Here is a 26243-nt window from a genome sequence, read left to right as displayed (position 1 = left end):
ATTCACACTGCTGCACATGCAAAATATGGCTCAGCTGTTTCCGTCAGCCTCATAGACTTTGAATGGAGCGGCACCGTGCATGCACAACCTCGGATCGATTCACAATCCTACGTCTTGCGACTGGGTGGAACGGGAGACCAGGGTCCCCTGTTCTGGTGATCAGTCTGGGTCTCAGCGGTCGGATCCCGACCGATCTAACAGTTTTCACCTATCAAGTGGATAGGTGAAAAATGCTAGAGACTGAAATCCGCCTTTAACCCCTTCCCGCTCCTGGACGTACTATTAGGTCATGATGAGCACATCTTTGCGCTCCATTACCTAATGGTACGTCTTGCTCTAAACACAGCGCCGGTCCCGCCGGGCATGTTCATGAGCTGTGACAACTGCTGTCTCGTACAGCAATGGTCACAGCTCCTTCAGCAGGGACCGATCGCAGCTTCTTAGGGTTTAAAACACAGTTGACGTCCCGATACATGATCACGGGCACCGATGGTTTCTATGGCAACCGGAGGCCTAACAATGGCCTCCGTCTATGCCATCTACGGAAGTCTAGTGGGTTCTGGCAAAGGCAGGACCCACTATGCTTGATGTCAGTGAGGAACTGACAGCTTTAATACACTGCACTACGCATGAAATGCAGTGTATTAGAATAGTGATGAAGGCCTCCTGCCTTCAAGTAACATGGTGGGACAAAAAAAAGTAAAAAAAAGATGCATAAAAATAATAAAAGTGTAAAAGTAATAAAAGCAAAAATCACTCTTTTTCCCTTATTAGTCCTTTATTAAAATAAATAAATAAACTATACATAATTGGTATCACCGTGTCTGTAACGGCCTGAACTACAAAAGTTTTTTGTTATTTATCCCGCCCGGTGAATGCCGTAAATGATAATAATAAGAAACAATACCAAAATCAAAATTTTTGGTCACTTCACCTCCCAAAAAATGGAATAAAAAGAGATCAAAAAGTCGCATGTACCTAAAAATTTAAACTACAGTTCGTTACGCAAAAAACAAGGCCTCAAACAGCTTTCTTGATGGAAAAATAAAAAATAATGGAATATGGCATTTATAGTGCACGGTGAACACTGTAAGAAAAAAAGAATAAAAAACAATAGTAAAATTGCTGATTTTTAGTCACCACGCCGCTTAAAAAATAGAATAAAAACTGATCAAAAAGTCACATGGAGTCCATGGAAAACGGCTCCATTTACGTCTGAAGAAGTGACATGACACTTCTTTGGCGCGGGCGTCTATTTAAGTACCGTCTTCTGACAGCGACGCGTAAATAAACGCCTCATGTGAACAGACAAATGTCAGCCCATTGCTTTCAATGGGCAGATGTTTGTCAACGCTTTCAAGCCGTAATTTCGGACGTAATTCGGGGGTTAAAACGCCCGAATTACGTCTGTAAATAGGCCGTGTGAACATACCCTAATACACTGCACTACGCATGTAGTGCAGTCTATTAGAATAGCGATCAGGGCCTCCTGCCATCAAGTCCCCTAGTGGGACAAAGTAAAAAAGTTTAAATAAAAGTTAAAAAAAGTTGTGTAAAAATAAGAAAATAAAAGTTTTAAAAGTAATAAAAGTAAAAATCCCCCTTTTTTCCTTATCAGTCCTTTATTATTAATAAAAATAGATAAATAAACAAATAAACTATACATAATTGGTATCGCCGCATCCGTAACTGCCTGAACTACAAAATAATTTCGGTATTTATCCCACACGGTGAACGTCATAATAGAAAATAACAATAAACCATACCAGAATTACAATTTTTTTTGTCACTTCACCTCCCAAAAAATGGAATAAAAAGAGATCAAAAAGTCGCATGTACCTAAAAATGGTACTGATCGAAACAGTTCGTTACGCAAAAAACAAGTCCTCGCACGGCTTTCTTGATGGAAAAATAAAAACGTACTGGCTCTTAGAATATGGCAACACAAAAAGAAAATGATTTTCTACAAAAAGTATTTTATTGTGCAAACGCCATGAGACATAAAAAAAAACTATAAACATATGGTATCGCCGTAATCGTATCGCCCCGCAGAATAAAGTGAATATGTCATTTATAGCGCACGGTGAACGCTGTAAAAAAAAAATACAATAAAAAACAATAATAGAATTGCTGTTTTTTAGTCACCACGCCACTTCAAAATAGAATAAAAACTGATCAAAAAGTCGCATTCACCCCAAGAAAACTGCAATGAATTCCTCAAGGGGTCTAGTTTCCAAAATAGGGTCACTTTTGGGGGGTTTCCACTGTTTTGGCACCATAATAATTTTTATACCAGCGTCCCGCTCTTCAAGTGCCTCTCTTCCAGAAGTACTGCGGCATGCAGCACTGCTAGAAAAAACCTGAGAGGTCTCCCTAAGACTCTGCTTGGGCAAACGCAGGGCACATTCTAGCAGCAACATATTGTGTGTCAAGTACAAGACAAGAGAGATGTCACACCAGTACCCATGTACCAGTACGAGGTACCAGTACAGAGACCCCCAAACCAGACTGCATTCTGGACTACAATAGGTACATGGGAGGGGTGGACTTGTCAGATCAAGTCCTAAAACCCTACAGCGCCATGCAGTGTGGTATAAGAAGCTGGCCGTGCACATCATTATCAAGAACCTAATCTTTAGGGACCAAGAAGGGGGGGCACCCAGTACTTCTGGAAGCGAAGCCACACGCATCGTACCAGGGCAACACTTTCCAGAAGAAGTTCCCCAAACTGGCAAGAAGGGAAAAAGTCAAAAGAGGTGCAAAGTCTGCTATAAGAGGGGGATAAGGGAGGACATAATATTTCAATGTCCTGAAAAACCAGGGCTCTGTATGAAAGTGTTTTAAAATGTATCATACATCCCTTCGATTTTTAATCTACCCTGATGCACTCCGCACAGCTTATCCCCCTCATCTTTCCCTTCTGAGCCCTGCTGTGTGCCCAGGCAGCTGATAACAGCCACTTGTAGGGTATTTCCGTACCCAGAAGAACACACATTACAGTTTATGGGGTGTATATCTCCAGTGGCGCATGCTGGGCACAATATATTGGACACTGAAATGGCATAGATATATAGAAAATTGCAAATCTCATACTGCACCATCTGCGGCGCATTACCTTTTAGACAATACCTGTGGGGTCAAAATGCTCACTACACCTCTAGATGAATGTCTTAAGGGGTGTAGTTTTTAAAATGGGGTCACTTTTCGGGGGTTTCAACTGTACTGGTACCTCAGGGGCTTCTTCATACATGACTTAGCACCAGAAAATCTCCAGTAGGCAAAATGGTGGTCCTTTTCTTCTGAGCCCTCCCATGGGCCCAAACGGCAGTTTATCACCACAAATGGGGTATTGCCGCACTCAGGACAAATTGGGCAACAAAATGGGGTATTTTGTTCCCTGTGAAAATTAGAAATTTTGATAAAAAAATGACATCTTATTGTAAAAAATGAAATGTTTTTAATTTCACAGCCCAATTCAAATACGTGCTGTGAAAAAACTGTGCGGTCAAAATGGTAACATCAACCATAAATCAATTCCTTGAGGGGTGTAGTTTCCAAAATGGGGTCACATCTGGTGGGTTTCCATTGCTTTGATACCTCTGGGGCTCTGCAAATGCGACATGGCACCCGAAAACCAATCCAGCAAAACCTGGACTCCAAAGAATACATAGCGCTCTCTCCCATGGGCCCAAACGGCAGTTTATCACCACAAATGGGGTATTGCCGCCCTCAGGACAAATTGGGCAACAAAATGGGGTATTTTATTTCTTGTGAAAATAAGACATTTTGATCAAAAATGACATCTTATTGGAAAAAATGTCATTTTTTAAATTTCACAGCCCAATTCAAATACGTGCTGTGAAAAAACTGTGTGGTCAAAATGGTAACAACCACCATACATGAAGTTCTTGAGGGGTGTAGTTTCCAAAATGGGTTCACTTTTGGGGGATTCCTACTGTTTTGGCACCTCAACACCTCTTCAAACCTGGCACGCTGCCTAAAATATATTCTAATAAAAAAGAGGCCCCAAAATGCACTAGGTGCTTCTTTGCCTCTGGGGCTTGTATTTTAGTCCACGAGCACACTAGGGCCACATTTGGGACATTTCTAAAGACTGCAGAATCTGGACAATACATATTTAGTAGTGTCTCTCTGGTAAAAGCTTCTGGAATAAAATTGAAATCCAGCAAGAAAAATTACATTTGCAAATTTCTCCTCCACTTTGCTTTAATTCCTGTGAAATGCCTAAAGGCTTAAAAAAAACTCTCTAAATGCTGTTTTGAATACTTTGAGGGGTCTAGTCTTTAAAATGGGATGTTTTATGGGGGTTTCTAATACATAGGCCCCTCAAAGCCACTTCAGAACTGAACAGGTACATTAAAAAAAAGGCTTTTCAAATTTTCTTAAAAATATGAGAAATTGCTGTTTATGTTCTAAGTCTTGTAACGTCCAAGAAAAAGAAAAAAAAATTCAAAAAACGATGCCAATCTAAAGTAGACATATGGGAAATGTGAACTAGTAACTATTTTGTGGGGTATAACCATCTGTTTTACAAGCAGATGCATTTAAATTCAGAAAAATGCTATTTTTTAAAAAAAAAATCTAAATTTGCAATTTTTCACAATTATACACTGAATATATCGAACAAATTTTACCACTAACATAAAGCCCAATGTGTCACGAGAAAACAATCTCAGAATCGCTTGGATAGGTTTAAGCATTCCTAGGTTACTAAAACATAAAGTGAAATATGTCAGATTTCAAAAATGGGCTCTGAGCCTTAAGGCCAAAACAAGGCTACGTCCTTAAGGAATTAAAAAGGGGTGTTTTATGGGGGTTTCTAATATATAGGCCCCTCAAAGCCACTTCAGAACTGAACTGGTAGCTAAAAAAAAAGTATTTTGAAATTTACTTCAATGTTCAATGTTTACTTCTTATGTTCTAAGCGTTGTAACATCCTAGAAAAATAAAATAATGTTCAAATCATGCCAACATATAGTAGACATATGGGAAATGTGAACTAGTAACTATTTTGTGTGGAATTACTATCTGTCTTACAAGCAGATACATGTAATATCAGAAAAATTAAATTTTTTCCCAATTTTCGCAAAATTTTGATATTTTTCACAAATAAACACTGAATATATCGACCAAATTTTACCACTAACATAAAGTCCAATGTGTTACGAAAAAACAATCTCAGAATCGCTTCGATAGGTATTAGGGTATGTTCACACGCAGTAGCAAAATACGTCTGAAATTACAGAGCTGTTTTCGCCTGAAAACAGCTCCTGATTTTCAGACCTTTTTGTAACTACTCGCGTTTTTCGCGACGTATTTTACGGACGTTATTGAAGCTGTTTTTCAATGGAGTCAATGAAAAACGGCTCCAAAAACGTCCCAAGAAGTGACATGCACTTCTTTGACACGGACGTCTTTTTACGCGCCGTCTTTTGACAGCGACGCGTAAAATAATACCTCGTGGGAACAGAACATCGTAAAACCCATTGAAAGCAATGGGCAGATGTTTGTAGGCGTAATGGAGCCGTTTTTTCAGGCATAATTCGAGGCGTAAAACGCCCGAACTACGTCTGAAAACAGTGCGTGTGAACATACCCTAACCATTCCAGAGTTATTACCACATAAAGTGACACATGTCAGATTTGAAAAATGGGCTCTGAGCCTTCAGCCGGATTCACACGAGTGTGTTCAGTCCAGGATATACAGACCGTATGCTGGCAGTATTTACCGGACCAAACATGCTGCAGAGAACCGGACTCCTATCGTCATAGTTATCTATGACGTAAGGAGTCCCTGCATCGCTGCGGAAAACTGTCCCGTACTGAAAACATGATTACAGTACAGGACAGTTTTTCCGCAGCGAGGCAGGGACTTCTAGCGTCATAGATAACTATGATGATAGGAGCCCGGCTCCCTGCAGTGTGTTCGGTTGGGGAAATACTGCCGGAATACGGTCCGTATATCACGGACCGAACACGCTTGTGTGAATCCGGCATTAAGGCCACAACTAGGCTGCGTCATTAAGGGGTTAATGTTATGGCTGATCGGTGTACATCGTTACTTTATATTTTGGCGTCTAGAGATTTCCCCAATGTATGCACCAAATGTAAAGTCCAAACGCAACATAAACAGAGCCTTATGAAAAGCTAGTCCATGGACTACGTGTGTTTATATGTAGAGGCTATAGATAAACTGCTGTATAGACATGCTTGTGGTTAAACGAACGTATGCTGTATGTTCTAAGCTTACAGAATTTTAAGTCCATGTTTATGTAAAACCTTTACAAAGGTTAGCACTGCAATAAATACAGAAGTCTGTAATGGAAATAGTAACAACATATATTACTGGACTTTGATAATTGTACTGGCTGATAATGTTTGTATCTATTCCTACCATATGCTATACACTTTTTTTTACCAGCTCCTAGCCTACCTCGAAGCCGTCCAGATTCGTAGGCTTCAAAAATTCCAAGACAAAACAATAAACCCTAACTCTCCAGGTGACAGTGGCAAATCTTCTTCAGTGTGGCAGATGGGCTGGGTAGCACAAAATACTAAATAGACAATAACAGACTCACCTCATTGTTGCTGCATACCTAGGCAAGAATTACCGCAACAGACAAATACGGTAGTTCAATTTCCACTATGAGCCCCTCGCAGCATTACTTTGGTGGGCTGAGAGCTGCCCATCAGGGACACAGAACAGGAAGTCACATGCTCACATATTATTGGCTCCACAGTTAACCCCCTTTCTCCCCACCCATTTGGGATACATGCAGCTCATTGCAGCTAGCACATAGGATTTTTAGAGCTTTGCGCAGATTTACAAAGTGGTTAAATGATAAAAACCGTGGCAGTGATTTTTTTTATGCCAGACACAAAAACAGACTCCCTGTGAATTAATGGACGATTGCCAACCCTGTAACAATGTCTGTTTGTATTCTGAGATCAAAGAGCAACTGAAATATAGCTGTCCATGAGGTAAATTACTATTAGGGTGGATTTACATGCGGCAGATTTTGTTGCATCTGAATAAAACTTGTAAAAATCAATGTGCTTACTGAAAAAAAAAAACATTCAGGTGAAAGGAACGGATTTTCAGTCGCAAAAATTTCGGCAACAAAATCGGCTGCGTGCGAATCCACCGGCAAACATGCAAATCTGCAGGTAAAATCGCCAGTCGGAAAATAAAAAAAGCCCTATTTTCAGTAAAAAAAAAAAAAGACCATACTCTCCTCCCCTAGCGTTCCTATAGAGATGCCTCACTGCTTCCCTGTCTGGTCTCAGTGCTGCCGGCATCCAGGGATGACGTTTCATCCCATCTGACAGCTGCAACCAATAACGGGCTGCAGCGGTCACATGGGATGCAACGTTATTAATGGAGACTGGCTCAACACAGACCAGGCAGGGAGCAGGGACGCGTCACTATGGTAATGCCAGGGCAGGTAATTTTGTTGTTTTTTTTAAGAATTTCCTATTCTCTCCTTTTCTTCTCCGCAGCGCCAAATCCGGCCAAAAATATGCCCCAAATCAAACACGATTAGGTGCGGACTCTAGGATAGAATTGGCTGCAGTATCTGGGTCGGATTTGCTGCCGAGTTTTCCACAGCAAATCTGATCCATGTGAACCTTCGCTTTCAGTCTATGAAACAAGTTAATAAACACAACAGGCCACAAGTATATTCATTATTATTTATTATCACTCAGCACTGTTTGTGATGTATAAAACATAGCAAAATTAAAATTGATAGGAAAAATACAAATGTGACACACAGAGAAAAAATATTAACATTATGTAATTTATGAACACACTGCTTTATGCTCTGCAGATAAAAAAAATTCAGTGCATGCAGTTTAAGATTTCTGGGCCTTCTGGTTAATCAGTGTGATTTGTAAATGAACATTCTTTTATCTTTATTTTTTTATCAAATTACATACAATTTAATGCTTACATTCTTTAAAACAATTTGTCTTCCAAACTGCTGTTCAGTGATCTCCTTGATGAACTCTCAAGAACGCGATCCACTTCACTCTTCGATATATCCTAAGTACATGTAAAATTAAGTTACATTTATAAATGTGTTTCCTGATTTCTTTATGCCTTTCTGAAGTCCAACTGTCTTGTATTGTCTTGGGAAATTATCCAACTCAACCGGTAGTATTTCACTAGCTTAAATTTTGCAGTTAGGGTGAGAACACGTCCCTGTGAAGTGGCAAATGGACGAACGATTTCATTGTGAATCGTGTGGCCATTCGTCACCGCAATGGGGCGTTATTTCGGCCACTTACTTTGCCGCCCCGTGTGTTCTTACCCTAAAAGAGATGATATTTTGCAGCTTATGAACCTGCATTACCATCTCACAGATACTTATTTTGTATAAATTGGTTAGTATGCAGTCACACCTGGTCTATGTACCTTGTATTTCCGCAGTGTAAAAATACGCTGCAGAAAACTACAGTGTATGCCAGTGTACAGTGTATCCCTATTTTCCAAATACAGGCCGATTTCTCTAGTTCTTACGTTGCAGAATATTTTTACCATAGCCATACATTGTAAGGTTTGTTTTATTTTTAACTTTATTGTCTAATTTTCTTTAACCCCTTCCCGCTCCTTGACGTACTATTACGTCATGGCAGCTGTATCGTTCGCGCTCCATGCCGTAATAGTACGTCACGGGAGTAACGGCCGTTTCGGCCGTCCTCCCGACACATACAGGAGCTGTGAAGCTGCTGTCTTGTTCAGCAGCTGTCACAGCTCCTACAGCGGGGACCGATCGCTGTGTCCCCGCTGATTAACCCCTTAAAAGCCGCGTTCTATAGAGATTGCGGCTTTTTAGGGGTTAAGCTGCCATCGCCGGCCTGCTACGCGATAGCGGCCGGCGATGGTGACTATGGCAACCGGACACCAAACAATGGCGTCCGGCTATGCCATAGACGGAAGCCTAGTGGGTCCTGACAACGTCAGGACCCACTATGCTTGCTGTCAGTGAGTAGCTGACAGTTCTAATACACTGCACTACGCATGTAGTGCAGTGTATTAGAATTGCGATCAGGGCCTCCTGCCCTCATGTCCCCTAGTGGGACAAAGTAATACAGTAAAAAAAAAGTTACAAAAATATGTGTAAAAATAAGAAAATAAAAGATTTAAAAGTAATAAAAGTAAAAATCCCCCTTTTTCCCTTATCAGTCATTTATTATTAATAAAAATATATAAACAAACAAATAAACTATACATAATTGGTATCGCCGCGTCCGTAACGGCCTGAACTACAAAATTATTTCGTTATTTATCCCGCACGATGAACGCCGTAAAATAAAATAATAATAAACCGTACCACAATCACAATTCTTTGGTCACTTCACCTCCCAAAAAATGGAATAAAAAGAGATCAAAAAGTCGCATGTACCTAAAAATGGTACTGATCGAAACTACAGTTCGTTACGCAAAAAATAAGTCCTCGCACGGCTTGATTGATTGAAAAATAAAAACGTTATGGCTCTTAGAATAAGGTAACACAAAAAGTGAATGATTGTTTACAAAACGTATTTTATTGTGCAAACGCCATAAGACATAAAAAAAACTATAAACATCTGGTATCGCGGTAATCGTATCGCCCCGCAGAATAAAGTGAATATTTTATTTATAGCGCACGGTGAACGCTGTAAAAAAAAAAGAATAAAAAAACAATAGTAGAATTGCTGTTTTTTAGTCACCGCGCCACCTAAAAATAGAATAAAAACTGATCAAAAAGCTGCATGCACCCCAAGAAAACTACAATGGATTCCTCAAGGGGTCTAGTTTCCAAATTGGGGTCACTTTTGGGGGGTTCCCAATGTTTTGGCACCATAAGACCTCTTCAAACCGGACATGGTGCCTAATAAAAAAGAGGCCTCAAAATCCACTAGGTGCTCCTTTGCTTCGGAGGCCGGTGCTTCAGTCCATTACCGCCCGAGGGGCACATGTGGGATATTTCTAAAAACTGCAGAATCTGGGCAATACGTATTAATTTGCGTTTCACTGATAAATCCTTTTGTGTTATAAAAAAAATGGTATAAAGAGGATTTTCTGACAAAAAAAATATTTAAATTTCACCTCTACTTTGCTCTAAATTTTTGTGAAACACCTAAAGGGTTAATAAACTTTCTAAATGCTGTTGTGAATACTTTGAGGGGTCTAGTTTCTAAAATGGGGTATTTCATAGGGGTTTCTAATATATGGGCCCCTCAAAGCAACTTCAGAACTGAACTGGAACCTAAAAAAATAAATAAATGAGGCAATACTTCGCTTCTTACATTATACTGATAATGAGCCGTGCCCACCCCGAGATGACCCCAGTTTTGACCGTTTGTATAAACGGAGACCCCTATTAGACCGTTCCAGTGCCCGGTTTTCCCAAGCATACACCCCCGAGAAGTGTATTTCTATTGATGAGTCCCTAGTACATTTTAAAGGGAGGGTTCAATTCCGCGAGTACCTGCCGGGTAAGAGGGCAAGGTATGGCGTGAATCTATATAAGCTGCGAGAGTGCATCAGGGTATACCTACAGGTTTAGGCTATATGAAGGAAAGGCCACCCCCAAACCAGACTGCATCCTGGGCTACAATAGGTACATGGGAGGGATGGACTTGTAAGATCAAGCCCTGAAGCCCTACAGCGCCATGCGGTGTGGTATAAGAAGCTGGCCATGCACATCATACAGATGGCTTTGTACAATGCGTACGTGCTACGTCGATGTGCAGGCCAGATGGGAACTTTCCTGGAATTTCAAGAGGTGATTATCAAGAACCTAATCTTTAGGGACCAAGAAGGGGGGGCACCCAGTACTTCTGGAAGCGGGGCCACACGCATCGTACCAGGGCGGCAACACTTTCCAGGAGAAGTTCCCCAAACTGGCAAGAAGGGAAAAAGTCAAAAGAGGTGCAAAGTCTGCTATAAGAGGGCGATAAGGGATGACACAATATATTAATGTGACACGTGTCCCGAATAACCAGAGCTCTGTATGAAAGAGTGTTTTAAAATTTATCATACATCCCTTGGTTTATAATTTACCCCAATTTTACTTACCCTGATGCACTCCGCACAGCTTATCCCCCTCATCTTTCCCTTCTGAGCCCTGCCATGTGCCCAGGCAGCTGATAACAGCCACATGTAGGGTATTGCCATACCCGGGAGAACCCACATTACAGTTTATGGGGTGTAGGTCTCCGGTCAAAATGCTCACTACACCTCTAGATGAATGCCTTAAGGGTGTAGTTTTTAAAACGGGGTCACTTCTTGCGGGTTTCAACTGTACTGGTACCTCAGGTGCTTCTGCATACATGACTTCGCACTAGAAAATCCCCAGTAGGCCAAATGGTGGTCCTTTCCTTCTGAGCCCTCCCATGGGCCCAAACGGCAGTTTATCACAACAAATGGGGTATTGCGGCCCTCAGAACAAATTGCGCAACAGAATGGGGTATTTTGTTTCTTGTGAAAATAAGAAATTTTCAGCCAAAACTACATATTATTTGAAAAAAATAATTTTGTTTTCATTCCCAGCCCAATTCAAATTAGTTCTGTGAAAAAACTATGGGGTCAAAATAGTCACAACACCCATAAATGAATTCCTTGAGGGGTGTAGTTTCCAAAATGAGGTCATTTGTGATTGGTTTCTATTGCTTTGATAGCTCTGGGGCTCTGCAAATGCGACATGGCAGCCGAAAACCAATCCAGCAAAATCTGGACTCCAACAAACATATAGCGCTCCTTTCCTTCTGAGCCCTCCCATGGGCCCAAACGGCAGTTTATCACCACAAATGGGGTATTGCCACACTAAGGACAAATTGGGCAACCAAATGGGGTATTTTGTTCCCTGTGAAAATAAGAAATTTTGATCACAAATGACATTTTATTGGAAAAAATGTCATTTTTTTCATTTCACAGCCCAATTCAAATACGTGCTGTGAAAAAGCTGTGCGGTCAAAATGGTAACAACCACCATAAATGAATTCCTTGAGGGGTGTAGTTTCCAAAATGGGGTCACTATTGGGGGATTCCTACTGTTTTGGCACCTCAACACCTCTTCAAACCTGGCATGCTGCCTAAAATATATTCTAATAAAAAAAGAGGCCTCAAAATGCACTAGGTGCTTCTTTGCTTCTAGGGCTTGTGTTTTAGTCCACGAGCGCACTAGAGCCACATGTGGGACATTTCTAAAAACTGCAGAATCTGGACAATACATATTTAGCAGTATTTCTCTGGTAAAACCTTCTGTGTTACAGAAAAAAAAATGAATAAAATTGAAATTCCGCAAGAAAAATGAAATTTGCAAAGTTCACCTCCACTTTGCTTTAATTCCTGTGAAATGCCTGAAGGGTTAAAAAACTTTCTAAATGCTGTTTTGAATACTTTGAGGGGTCTCGTTTTTAAAATGGGGTGTTTTATCAGGGTTTCTAATACATAGGCCCCTCAAAGCCACTTCAGAACTGAACAGGTACCTTAAAAAAAAGGCATTTGACATTTTCTTAAAAATATGAGAAATTGCTGTTTATGTTCTAAGCCTTGTAACGTCCAAGAAAAATAAAAGAATGTTCAAAAAACGATGCCAATCTAAAGTAGACATATGGGAAATGTGAACTAGTGACTATTGTGGGTGGTATAACCGTCTGTTTTACAAGCAGATGCATTTAAATTCTGAAAAATGCAATTTTTTCAAAATTTTCTCTACATTTTGCAATTTTTCACCAATAACCACTGAATATATCGACCAAATTTTACCACGAACATGAAGCCCAATGTGTCACGAGAAAACAATCTTAGAATCGCTTGGGTAGGTTTAAGCATTCCCACGTTATTACCACATAAAGTGAAATATGTCAGATTTGAAAAATGGGCTCTGAGCCTTAAGGCCAAAACTAGGCTGCGTCCTTAAGGGGTTAATATGCACAATGCCACTTCTAGAAAAGTGTCATATCATCGATGTACAGCTTGATACTCACAAAAGATAGTCTTTGCTTTGCACTATGTGTGGATAATAGATTACGCACTCGATTGTGTATTGATTCCCAGGTGTTATTCTCAGATCTCAGCCTAAATATAGAACATGCGCATAAAAAAGGGAAACATATTAAACATTATCACATGACACATAGCCTTTCCATCATTTGTGCTGGAATAAACAGTATATCAAGTTCATGAAAGAAAAACTGCAGCTATTATATAATTTTACATTAGTGACCTCCCTGTGAAATACTAAAAGTTTACAATCAGAATGGCTATATTGCTTATTTTTTAATTTAGTAAGGTCACATAATGAATCATTCCCAAATTCCATTTTACATTTTTACTACCCTGGGAGATATGTTTAGGTATAGCATGACAGGAGGAGGCATGACACATATTCAGGCCTTGGAAAATCTGTGTCATGGAAATAAATATATTCTCGTTGAATTAGGGCACATTCACACGTGGCGGAATTGCTGTTGAATTCCGCTGCGGACAGTCCGCAGCGGAATTCTCCAGCGGCCGTTTTTTGCATTTGTTTCTATACATTTTTAGGAAAGTTAGTTCAGACGTTGCAGAAAATACCTGTACGGAAATCAGGCTGCAGTGCAGAATTTTCCCTCCGCAGCATGCACTGTCTGTTGCGGAGAAGAAGCGAAATTTCACTGCATATTTCAGCCTTTGCAATGCAAAACCTGAAATCTGTGGCAAGTCCGCTGTGATATCCGCAACGTCTGAATTACCTGTCAAATATGCAAATGTTGGTGCAGATTCGTTTCGTAATTGCCCCAAATCTGCACCAACATTTGCAGTGGAAAAATTCCGCCACGTCTGAACGTGCCGTTATTGTTGTTTTATACAGTATATTGAGTTTTTATATTTTGATATATTTAAGTTTAGTTCACAATGAAAATTACAACTTTTGAGGTATTTAATATTGATAATAAGATGGTATACAATAATACAGTGTAATGTGTATGCAGACCTTTCTCTTATAGATCCACTGAGAACTGGACTTGCTCTTAAATCCTGCAAGGAATAGGCACTGGAAGTGAAAGGGGCATCCAGAGATGGTTCCATGTCGAGGTCTACTATGTCCAGGAAGTCCTGTGCAACACATTTAGTATATAGATTTCAGTAAACTACTACGGAAAAACAGATTTATTACATTTTTCATTCCAAAAATATGATTATTCATTCATTTAATCAAATAAATGTGCTGTAATAAGCTTCACTTTTGGTTGAATATTAGTTCGGGTGGTGATGGTGGTGGCACTGGCAGACATGTTTCCAACGTTGCTGGTGGTGGCGTCTCCGTGCGGTCATCTGCCATGTGGGAATTTTTCATTTTGACAAATCCATCGCAGTGTGCAAGATCTGCATGCAGAAAATTAGCCGCGGCCGTTATGGTACAAATTTAGGAAGTACATCTCTCCATAGTCACATGAAAAGGCATCACCAGCTCATTTGGCAAAATAGAATTAGCAGGGGTGGCACTGGCAAGCAAAGTGAGTAAGACCTTCGAACTCTTCCTCCTCCCTGTGGTCTTTCTTGTAGCCATACCACATCCACAACTAGAACAACGTGCCCACCACCATCGACAAGTGGAGCAGCAGTTTTGAGCAGGGACAATACATGGCTTTCATGGCCCATTGGGTCAACATTTTGAGTGGCATTGGCAACCGTCCACAAAGGCAAAAAGGCCAGCTGCTAGTGATGCCTCCACGGCTGTGTAAGTCTTCTGACACCAGGAAGAGCCTATCCTCCTCCTCCAGTTCCTTCTCAGTGGAAATAGATGAAGACGTCACACACCCAACAACAAAAGGGCAGAGTGTTTACTCCACTCCCCCTGCCTCATTTCATGGGTGTAAGCGCTGCCATGATGTCTTACACCTGATGAGCCTGGGCGAGAGAAGCCACACAGCGTATGAGTTGCTCTGCTGTATCCGAGAGCAAATGTCCGGCTGGATGTCTCCCCTCGAACTCCAACTGGGCAGTGCTGCCAGCGACAATGGCACCAACGTTGTGCTGCACTGCAGTTGGGTAGAATAACAAATTGTCCCTGCATGGCGCATGTCATAAATCTGGTGGTGCGATGTGTAATAAACAGGTATAGTGGCTTGAAGGAGGTGCTGCTCATGGCCAGGAAAGTGTGGGCGCATTTCAGGATTTCTTATCTAAACTAAGAAGGCCCTCATGGATTTGAAGTGACAGACTGGTCTGCCTTTGCACCGCCTTGTCTGTGACGTTCTAACTCGATCGAATTCCACCTTGCACACGATGGACCGCCTGCAGCAGACCACAGGTGCAATATGTTGTTTTTTTTTTTAAATCTGCCATTGGAGGCTCATTAGGGAAATGTGTTACCTCCTGAGGCCCTACAAGGAGGCCACACAGTTTGTCAGTAGGAGCCACTGCAGCCTCAGTGATGTAATTCCCCTTACGTATATTGAGAGGAAACGCTCACACTGTTGAAACAAGGGTTGGAGGAAGAACAACAACAGCTTCCACATCTTGGTCGCCGCCCTGTGGCTGTTGGTGATCTGCACAGACAGAGTATCGTGCTGGAGGAAATGGAGGAGGATGAGGAACTTGGTCTGGGTCTTCGACTTGAGGAGGAAGAGGAGGCGGAGTTTGATGTGGATGTAGAGAGGGGCATTGATATTTCACAGCCAGGGGACGAGGCTAAACCTTATTCTTTGGGCAATGATGATGATGACGACGATGCCGCTGACCAAGACCAACCATAGCAGGCCCCTGGGTTCTTGCACACTGTCATGACCATGGCCGCGGGCCGTCAGGCTCACTCACCTCCTGACGGCCGTAGTCATGGGTCTACAAGCTCTGGCCCCAGTCTCCTCCTCAGGAGACGCCAGCGCTCACTACCGCTTACCTCGGTCGGGTCCTGTAGGGTACGCGCGCACGCTCATACCCGCCCATAAAGGGCCAGTGTGCGCACCTGAGTTAATGTCAAAATTAGCCCATGAGTACAATGGACTATAAGAAGGGCCCAGTCCCTTCCTCCCATGCCTGAGCGTTGTTGCCGTATCCAAAGTTTGTCTAAGAAAATGGTCTCCTAGTGTTTTCCAGTTCCCAGTGTTCCCCGTTCCTGTATCCTGTATCCCGTGCTATCCTGGTCAAGTGCCGTGCTGAGCTGTAGTCGTGCTGTGCTGTATACCACGCCTGTCCTGCTACACCATGCCTGAAGTCTGCCTGCTGCCTAGTCCCAGCCGAGCCTGTCTTGCTGCTGTCCGAGCTGCCACAGGTACACTATACGAACTATAGACTGTGACCTGCGTACTGTTGGCCAGCTGCCATACCGACAAGGCGGTACGGCCCAGTGGGTTCACGTACCCAACGTGACACACACGCTGGAGATCATGACAAGCTGCATGCTTTCTTGCTTATCAAGAAAAGCGTATCATTAACTTCAAGCGTAGGGATGACTATTAAATAGCCATGCATCTAGAAACTTGCTATAAAGGCAAAATGGGGGAGTTATTCCCTGCTTCCCAATGGGAGGCAAAATTGGAGTACTATTAAGAGAAGCTCACAAACCAGCTTGCCACAGTTTTTGCTGAGAAAACACCTGTTGGCTGCATGTCTGCCCAGGAGGCCCCGGTCCGCTCACAGTCCTCACCTAGTTAATGCTCAACTACCTCTGCCAGCGCCACCCCATAAAAACCCAAACAAAAAAATCAATTACTTCTTCCAAAACCAGTGCCCACCTAAAGGGGTAATTTTTTTGTATGGGTTTTGTAATAAAATAAAAGCCACTTATTCTTCATTTTTCAACCACAATCAGGCGTATTACCACAAAATGTTTCTTTAAAATAACACCAAACTTGTTGCATTTGCAACTCCCAAAAAGGGATAATTTTCTGAGTGCTTGGAAAAGCCAGTGCTTTTTTTTAATACCACCGCCATGTGCTTCTCCCCCAAACAGGGATACATTTTGGAGTGCTTTTTCATATAAAAAACACGTCAAAAATCCAACAGTGCAGTGTGTGTCTAAGGCTGGGTTCACACGTGGCGGAATTGCACTTGAATTCCGCTGCGGACACTCCGCAGCGTTAATCCGCAGCGGAGCCGTTTCTCCATTGACTTCCACTTTAATTTAGAAGTGTTCGTTTAGACGTTGAGTAAAATTCCGCTGCGGAGCATAGGCTGCGGAGCGGAATTTGGTGTCCGCAGCATGCTCTGTCTGTTGCGGAGCAGTGGGGGACTGGTTGCGGACTCATGGCGGAATTTCTCCATTGACTTCAATGGAGATTCTAAATTCCGCAATGAAGTCCGCAGCTGTCATGCACATGTTATGTGTGCTGCGGATGTGTCTTGCTTTTTTAACATGACATTTCTTCATTCTGGCTGGACCTATGTATTTCTAGGTCTACAGCCAGACTGAGGAAGTCAATGGGGCTCCCGGAATTACGGGAGCGTTGCTAGGAGACGTCAGTAAATAGTCACTGTCCAGGGTGCTGAAAGAGTTAAGCGATCGGCAGTAACTGTTTCTGCACCCTGGACAGTGACTACCGATCCCAATATACAGCAACCTGTAAAAAAATAGAAGTTCATACTTACCGAGAACTCCCTGCTTCTGTCTCCAGTCCGGCTTCCCAGGATGACGTTTCAGTGTAAGTGACGGCTGCAGCCAATTACAGGCTGCAGCGGTCACATGGACTGCCGCGTCATCCAGGGAGGTAGGGCTGGATGCCGAAAGGGGGACGCGTCACCAAGACAACGGCCGGTAAGTATGAAAGTCGTTTACTTTCACTAGGGAAAGTGCTGTCCCTTCTCTCTATCCTGCACTGATAGAGAGAAGGGAAGCACTTTTCCCGCAGTCCGCATCAATTTACTGCACATTTTGGGCAGATCCGCAGCCGTAATCCGCAACCCGGATTAGGTGCGGCATTGATGCGGACAGTTGCGGAGGAATTCCGCCATGTGGGGGCATGCCCTAAACAGGCTGTTTGTTACCAGCGGCTACCATCCGTTTACTCATAGTCATATACAGTGGAGGAAATAAGTATTTGATCCCTTGCTTATTTTGTAAGTTTGCCCACAGTCAAAGACATGAACAGTCTAGAATTTTTAGGCTAGGTTAATTTTACCAGTGAGAGATAGATTATATTAAAAAAAAAAAAAAAATATCACATTGTCAAAATTATATATATTTATTTGCATTGTGCACAGAGAAATAAGTATTTGATCCCTTTGGCAAACAAGACTTAATACTTGGTGGCAAAACCCTTGTTGGCAAGCACAGCAGTCAGACGTTTTTTGTAGTTGATGATGAGGTTTGCACACATTTTAGATGGAATTTTGGCCCACTCCTCTTTGCAGATCATCTGTAAATCATTAATATTTTTAGGCTGTCGCTTGGCAACTCGGATCTTCAGCTCCCTCCATAAGTTTTCGATGGGATTAAGGTCTGGAGACTGGCTAGGCCACTCCATGACCTTAATGTGCTTCTTTTTGAGCCACTCCTTTGTTGCCTTGGCTGTATGTTTCGGGTAATTGTCGTGCTGGAAGACCCAGCCACGAGCCATTTTTAATGTCCTGGTGGAGGGAAGGAGGTTGTCACTCAGGATTTGACGGTACATGGCTCAATCCATTCTCCCATTGATGCGGTGAAGTAGTCCTGTGCCCTTAGCAGAGAAACACCCCCAAAACATAATGTTTCCACCTCCATGCTTGACAGTGGGCACGGTGTTCTTTGGGTCATAGGCAGCATTTCTCTTCCTCCAAAAACGGCGAGTTGAGTTAATGCCAAAGAGCTCAATTTTAGTCTCATCCGACCACAGCACCTTCTCCCAATCACTCTCAGAATCATCCAGATGTTCATTTGCAAACTTCAGACGGGCCTGTACATGTGCCTTCTTGAGCAGGGGGACCTTGCGGGCACTGCAGGATTTTAATCCATTACGGCGTAATGTGTTACCAATGGTTTTCTTGGTGACTGTGGTCCCAGCTGCCTTGAGATCATTAACAAGTTCCCCCCGTGTAGTTTTCAGCTGAGCTCTCACCTTCCTCAGGATCAAGCATACCCCACGAGGTGAGATTTTGCATGGAGCCCCAGATCGATGTCGATTGACAGTCATTTTGTATGTCTTCCATTTTCTTACTATTGCACCAACAGTTGTCTCCTTCTCACCCAGCGTCTTACTTATGGTTTTGTAGCCCATTCCAGCCTTGTGCAGGTCTATGATCTTGTCCCTGACATCCTTAAAAAGCTCTTTGGTCTTGCCCATGTTGTAGAGGTTAGAGTCAGACTGATTAATTGAGTCTGTGGACAGGAGTCTTTTATACAGGTGACCATGTAAGACAGTTGTCTTTAATGCAGGCACCAAGTTGATTTGGAGCGTGTAACTGGTCTGGAGGAGGCTGAACTCTTAATGGTTGGTAGGGGATCAAATACTTATTTCTCTGTGCACAATGCAAATAAATATATATCATTTTGACAATGTGATTTTCTTTTTTTTTTTTTTATATATATAATCTATCTCTCACTGGTAAAATTAACCTAGCCTAAAAATTCTAGACTGCTCATGACTTTGACTGTGGGCAAACTTACAAAATCAGCAAGGGATCAAATACTTATTTCCTCCACTGTATGTTGCTATCACTTTGACATGACTAGGGCTGTGTTTGCGTTAGCGATCTAGAAATGGGTGGGATGGAATACTAGAAGCCCCTATAATGTCATACACCCCTCTTTAGACTATTTGCTAGTTCAATTTGGAACAAATTTATTTGGCTCGAAACTAAACTTTGATCCAAATCGGACGAATCGAAAACCAAACTTGAGAGTTTCGCTCATCTTTCTCAACCTGTTGTCAATTTATTCATACATTTCTAGGAGGAAAAACAAAGACACAGCACAACATAGAGCTCTAAGAAAAGATGCTCCAGAATTGTTATTTCATAGGGAATACAATAAATTACTAAAACAGACATGTAAGGAGAGGTGACAGGTCCTCTTTAAAATGGAAGGATAATAAATAGTATCTGCTTTTTCTTTCAGAAATAGCGCCACTCTTGTCTGTGGGCTGTATCTGGTATAGTGCTTCATCCCTATTCAAGTAAATGTTGGTGGGCTGTAGTACTGCATGGACAGATATGGCACTATTTCTGGGAAAAATATGTTTTTTCTAATCCTGGAAAAATCGAAGTTTTATTCTTATGTGTCATTTTTTTTCAAAAGCAGGAATCATATAGAGGTGAGAAGGATAATGTTTTGAAACAATAGCTCTACAATATAATAAGCAGTACTTCTAAGTATCTACAAAACTGAAAACAAATAAATTCTGACATAATCATAAGCATCCACCAAAATGTTATTTCCTTGAATAAACCCACCTTTCCAATGGATGTATCACAGTGCAGGTTGTCAAATGTTAATGCTGTAAAAAAATACAAATACACAATACTGATAAGTTTTTCTAATTGTATTTCTCAATGTTGCAAAACTTTAAATGTCAAATGTAAAATCAAATGTAATTGGATTAATTGAAAGGTCAAAATATGTAGCAAAAACCATTGTGCAATCTAAGAATTGTAATGAAATAGAAACCACCAATAATATTTCATGCAATATTAATTATGCTTCCTTACTAATTAATTACCTCTTCTAAGAGAATTCTTACTATTTGGATGATGCCTGGATTTGGGAGATTGAAGCTGTGAGGATGTTTTTTCACCTATGGGCTTTGAATGATTGACCTAAGAATAATGGATAAAGGTTAGAAATTGTTATTGCATGACTATGAAGAGCCATTAATAAACACTTCAACTTGGCACAATGTTATTTTGTGAAAGAGGATTTAACTTTCTATAGGACTTATTTAATTGTATTATTTTTGTGTTGTCTGTGGTACTGTTTACAAATGTCACCAGATAGAAGACATTATGGAAATTGGTGGAACTGTTGTAGATTACATTAACTGTTGCATACTTTTATTCTATACGATATGTAGGATACCACTGACGCCTGGCAGAGCTCATTGACTTATTATGGGGTTTGTTAAGTTATGTTCTGGTGTCCCTCGTTTTGACAGGAAGAATAGTTCTGCATGATACGCTATGCTTCCCGTCAAATCTGACAAAATCTGATGCAAACAGAAAATTACAGTATGCCTATCATATATTGTTTTTAGGTGCTTTACTATATTGTTAAATCTTCTGTACACACATTCATCGTGACTCTGGACAAAGGGCAAATGATTCAATAGTTTTATGATACTGGAAGGTACCATGTACATAATTAGATTACTTTCTAGTTATTTCTTCTGTAATAAAATATATATTCTGGGTGCGGAATGATTATCAGAGTACGAAACAATGAGACAGATTTATTTTTAAAAATACCATATTGTCTTTATTTAAAGTATATGTCTTTTAACCATTATACAAAATATTATATAATATTATTATATAATATTATATTGCTTTATTGTTATATTCTCCATATAGCAGTTTACAGTTGTGTGATTTATCCTCAATTTTTTTTGTCTCCAAAAAAAACATTCATACTAATAATATATCCTCAACTACTGACATAATGAAGACAAAATGCACTAAACAAACATGGATTTGGCTGAATAGGATACTACATGTTGTGTTGAGTATGTATGACTATGTTTAACCTATTGAAAACATACTTGTCTTACTATAAATGGAGGCCGTGACTCAGCATCAGACTTGAATTCATAATTTCCCAAGTGTAAATGAGCGAGCCGCTGCTGATTGTCTTTGTTTAGTTCACACATTCGCCTTCTTGTATATGGTGATGGAGAACGGGACTGTGATGATCTAGTAGGGCTGTTGTAACTCTTCTCTGGACTGGAGTAACTTTTTGATGGACTTTTTGACCTTCTATTGGGGGAGCTTTGCAAAGATCTCCGGGATTGTGTCTTTATGGACTATACCAACAAAGCGGTGCAAAATTAAAAGCATGTTATTAAGACTGGTTAGGTGGTCACAATAAAAGATTTTTTAGTTCAAACTAATAAAATCATTTACCGTTTCTTTGATAGTCGTCGTAGTGGAAAACTCAACTTTAGGTGCAATTCCCTATGACAAAAGGAAACAAAAAACATGGTCAAAATATGACTTTTAAAAAACACCAACCGTAAATGGTTAAAAATGGTTAAAAATATAAATCAGTAAAGGGTATGTCCCCCTTTGAACACAATTTTACAGTTTATACAGATAGATACATTCTATATAAAAAGCCGTGTAACTTTGAAAAAACACTATATGGACAAAACTATTGGGACATCTATACATTACACATACAGGAGCTTTTATGACATCTCATTCTAAATCCATAGGCATTAATATGAAGTTGGTCGCCCCATTGCAGCTAAAACAGCTTCCCCTCTTCTGGAAAGGTTTTCTACAACATTTTGGAGTATGTCTGTGGGAATATTTGCCCATTCAACCAGAAAAGCATTTGTTAGGTCAGACAATGATGTTGGATGAGAGGGCCTGGCTCGCAATCTCCGCTCTAGTTTATTCCAAATTAACCCCTTAAGGACGCAGCCTAGTTTGGGCCTTAAGGCTCAGAGCCCATTTTTCAAATCTGACATATTTCACTTTATGTGGTAATAACTTTGGAATGCTCAAACCTATCCAAGCGATTCTGAGATTATTTTTTCATGAGACATTAAGCTTTATGTTAGTCGTAAAATTTGGTCGATATATTCAGTGTTTATTTGTGAAAAATTGCAAAATTTAGAGAAAATTTAGAAAAAATAGAATTTTTCTGAATTTAAATGCATCTGCTTTTAAAACAGATGGTTATACCACCCAAAATAGTTACTAGTTCACATTTCTCATATGTCTACTTTAGATTGGCATCGTTTTTTGAACATTCTTTTATTTTTCTTGGACGTTACAAGGCTTAGAACATAAACAGCAATTTCTATTATTTTTAAGAAAATTTCAAAAGCCTTTTTTTTTAGGTACCTGTTCAGTTCTGAAGTGGCTTTGAGGGGCCAATGTATTAGAAACCCATAAAACACACCATTTTAAAAACTAGACCCCTGAAAGTATTCAAAACAGCATTTAGAAAGTTTTTTTTAACCGTTTATGCATTTCACAGGAATTAAAGCAAAATCGAGGTGAAATTTGCAAATTTCATTTTTCTTGCTGAATTTCAATTTTATTCAATTTTTTTCTATAACACAGAAGGTTTTACCAGAGAAACACTACTAAATACACTACCGTTCAAAAGTTTAGGGTCACCTAGAAATTTCCTTATTTTTGAAAGAAAAGCACAGTTTTTGACAAAGAAGATAACATTAAATTAATCAGAAATACACTCTATACATTGTTAATGTGCTAAATGACTATTCTAGCTGCAAACGTCTGGTTTTTAATGCAATATCTACATAGGTGTATAGAGGCCCATTTCCAGCAACCATCACTCCAGTGTTCTAATGGTACATTGTGTTTGCTGTGTTAGAAGGCTAATGGATGATTAGAAAACACTTGAAAACCCTTGTGCAATTATGTTAGCACCGCTGTAAACAGTTTTGCTGTTTAGAGGAGCTATAAAACTGACTTTCCTTTGAGCTAGTTGAGAATCTGGAGCATTACGTTTGTGGGTTTGATTAAACTTTCCAAATGGCTAGAAAAAGAGAGCTTTCATGTGAAACTCGACAGTCTATACTTGTTCTTAGAAATGAAGGCTATTACATGCAAGAAATTGCCAAGAAACTGAAGATTTCCTACAACGGTGTGTACTACTCCCTTCAGAGGACAGCACAAACAGGCTCTAACCAGAGTAGAAAGAGAAGTGGGAGGCCCCGCTGCACAACTGAGCAACAAGACAAGTACATTAGAGTCTCTAGTTTGAGAAATAGACGCCTCACAGGTCCGCAACTGGCAGCTTCATTAAATAGTACCCGCAAAACGCCAGTGTCAACGTCTACAGTGAAGAGGCGACCCCGGGATGCTGGCCTTCAGGGCAGAGTGGCAAAGAAAAAGCCATATCTGAGACTGGCTAATAAAAGGAAAAGATTAATATGGGAAAAAGCACACAGACATTGGACAGAGGAAGATTGGAAAAAAGTGTTATGGACAGACGAATCGAAGTTTGAGGTTTTTGGATCACACAGAAGAACATTTGTGAGACGCAGAACAACTGAAAAGATGCTGGAAGAGTGCCTGACGCCATCTGTCAAGCATGGTGGAGGTAATTTGATGGTCTGGGGTTGCTTTGGTGCTGGTAAAGTGGGAGATTTGTACAAGGTAAAAGGGATTTTGAATAAGGAAGGCTATCACTCCATTTTGCAACACCATGCCAGACTCTGTGGACAGCGCTTGATTGGAGCCAATTTCATCCTACAACAGGACAATGACCCAAAGCACATCTCCAAATTATGAAAGAACTATTTAGGGAAGAAGCAGGCAGCTGGTATTCTATCTGTAATGGAGTGGCCAGCGCAGTCACCAGATCTCAACCCCATAGAGCTGTTGTGGGAGCAGCTTGACCGTATGGTACGCAAGAAGTGCCCATCAAGCCAATCCAACTTGTGGGAGGGGCTTCTGGAAGCATGGGGTGAAATTTCTCCCGATTACCTCAGCAAATTAACAGCTAGAATGCCAAAGGCCTGCAATGCTGAAATTGCTGCAAATGGAGCATTCTTTGACGAAAGCAAAGTTTGAAGGAGAAAATTATTATTTCAAATAAAAATCATTATTTCTAACCTTGTCAATGTCTTGACTATATTTTCTAGTCATTTTGCAACTCATTTGATAAATATAAGTGTGAGTTTTCATGGAAAACACGAAATTGTCTGGGTGACCCCAAACTTTTGAACGGTAGTGTATGTATTGTCCAGATTCTGCCGTTTTTAGAAATGTCCCACATATGCCTTTAGTGTGCTTGTGGACTAAAACACAAGCCCCAGAAGCAAAGAAGCACCTAGTGCATTTTGGGGCCTCTTTTTTATTAGAATATATTTTAGGCAGCATGCTAGATTTGAAGAGGTGTTGAGGTGCCAAAACAGTAGGAATCCCCCAAAAGTGACATTTTGGAAACTACAACCCTCAAGGAATTGATTTATGGTTGTTGTTACCATTTTGACCGCACAGTTTTTACACAGCATGTATTTGAATTGAACTCGGAAATAAAAAAAATTTCCAATAAAATGTAATTTTTCATTCAAATTTCTTATTTTCACAGGGAACAAAATACACCATTTTGTTACCCAATTTCTCCTCAGTGCAGCGATACCCCATTTGTGGCAATAAAATGCTGTTTGGGCCCATGGGAGGGCTCAGAAGGAAAGGTGCGCTATGTGTTCTTCGGAGTCCAGATTTTGCTGGATTGGTTTTCGGGTGCCATGTCGCATTTGCAGAGCCCCAGAGGTATCAAAGCAATGGAAACCCACCAGAAGTGACCCCATTTTGGAAACTACAACCCTCAAGGAATTCATTTATGGGTGTTATGACCATTTAGACCCCACAGTTTTTTCACAGAATTTATTTGAATTGGGCTGTAAATGAAAAAAAATAAAACATTTTTCCAATGAGATGTAGTTTTGGCTCAAAATTTCAAATTTTCACAAGGAATAAAAGACCCCATTTTGTTGCCCAATTTGTCCTGAGTGCGTCAATATCCCATTTGTGGTGATAAACTGCCGTTTGGGCCCATGGGAAGGCTCAGAAGAAACGGACCACCATTTGGCCCACTGGGGATTTTCTGGTGCTAAGTCATGTATGCAGAAGACCCTGAGGTACCAGTACAGTTAAAACCCCAGAGAAGTGAGCCCGTTTTAAAAACTACACCCCGTAAGGCATTCATCTAGAGGTGTAGTGAGCATTTTGACCGGAGACATAAACCCCATAAACTGTAATGTGGGTTCTCCCGGGTATGGCAATACCCTCAATGTGGCTGTTAACAGCTGCCTGGGCACACAGCAGGGCTCAGAAGGGAAAGATGAGGGGGATAAGCTGTGCGGAGTGCATCAGGGTAAGTAAAACTGGGGTAAATTAAAAATCAAGGGATGTATGATAAATTTTAAAACACTCTTTCATACAGAGCCCCGGTTTTTCGGGACACGTGTCACATTGGTAAATTGTGTCCTTCCTTATCCCCCTCTTATAGCAGACTTTGCACCTCTTTTGACTTTTTCCCTTCTTGCCAGTTTGGGGAACTTCTCCTGGAAAGTGTTGCCCTGGCACTATGCGTGTGATCTGGCTTCCAGAAGTACTGGGTGCCTTCCCTTCTT

At 40.9% G+C, this 26243-nt stretch overlaps 1 protein-coding gene across 5 annotated transcripts in view; it reads right to left on the bottom strand.

Moving 5' to 3' along the window:
* Positions 1 to 7698: 7698 nt before the first annotated feature.
* SPATA6L (spermatogenesis associated 6 like) overlaps positions 7699 to 26243 on the bottom strand; it is a 107247-nt gene continuing 88702 nt past the window's right edge. For 3 of the 5 annotated variants that reach the window (XM_075827498.1, XM_075827488.1, XM_075827478.1), the window contains exons 7-13: positions 22024 to 22074; positions 21663 to 21923; positions 20628 to 20724; positions 20362 to 20405; positions 13988 to 14109; positions 12999 to 13089; positions 7699 to 8064 (exon numbers count right to left, since the gene is read on the bottom strand). In XM_075827498.1, coding sequence (XP_075683613.1) covers positions 7978 to 8064; positions 12999 to 13089; positions 13988 to 14109; positions 20362 to 20405; positions 20628 to 20724; positions 21663 to 21923; positions 22024 to 22074 — 753 coding nt within the window. In that variant the 3' untranslated portion in view covers positions 7699 to 7977. The remainder of the gene's footprint in view (positions 8065 to 12998; positions 13090 to 13987; positions 14110 to 20361; positions 20406 to 20627; positions 20725 to 21662; positions 21924 to 22023; positions 22075 to 26243) is intronic. The other 2 variants (XM_075827515.1, XM_075827507.1) reach the window with 2 other exon arrangements.

This window comes from Rhinoderma darwinii, chromosome 1 (genome assembly GCF_050947455.1).
Source record: "Rhinoderma darwinii isolate aRhiDar2 chromosome 1, aRhiDar2.hap1, whole genome shotgun sequence".
NCBI classification, from domain to species: domain Eukaryota; kingdom Metazoa; phylum Chordata; class Amphibia; order Anura; family Rhinodermatidae; genus Rhinoderma; species Rhinoderma darwinii.
The sequence above is the reverse complement of the archived record's forward strand: the minus strand, read 5'-3'. Positions and strand labels throughout refer to the sequence as shown.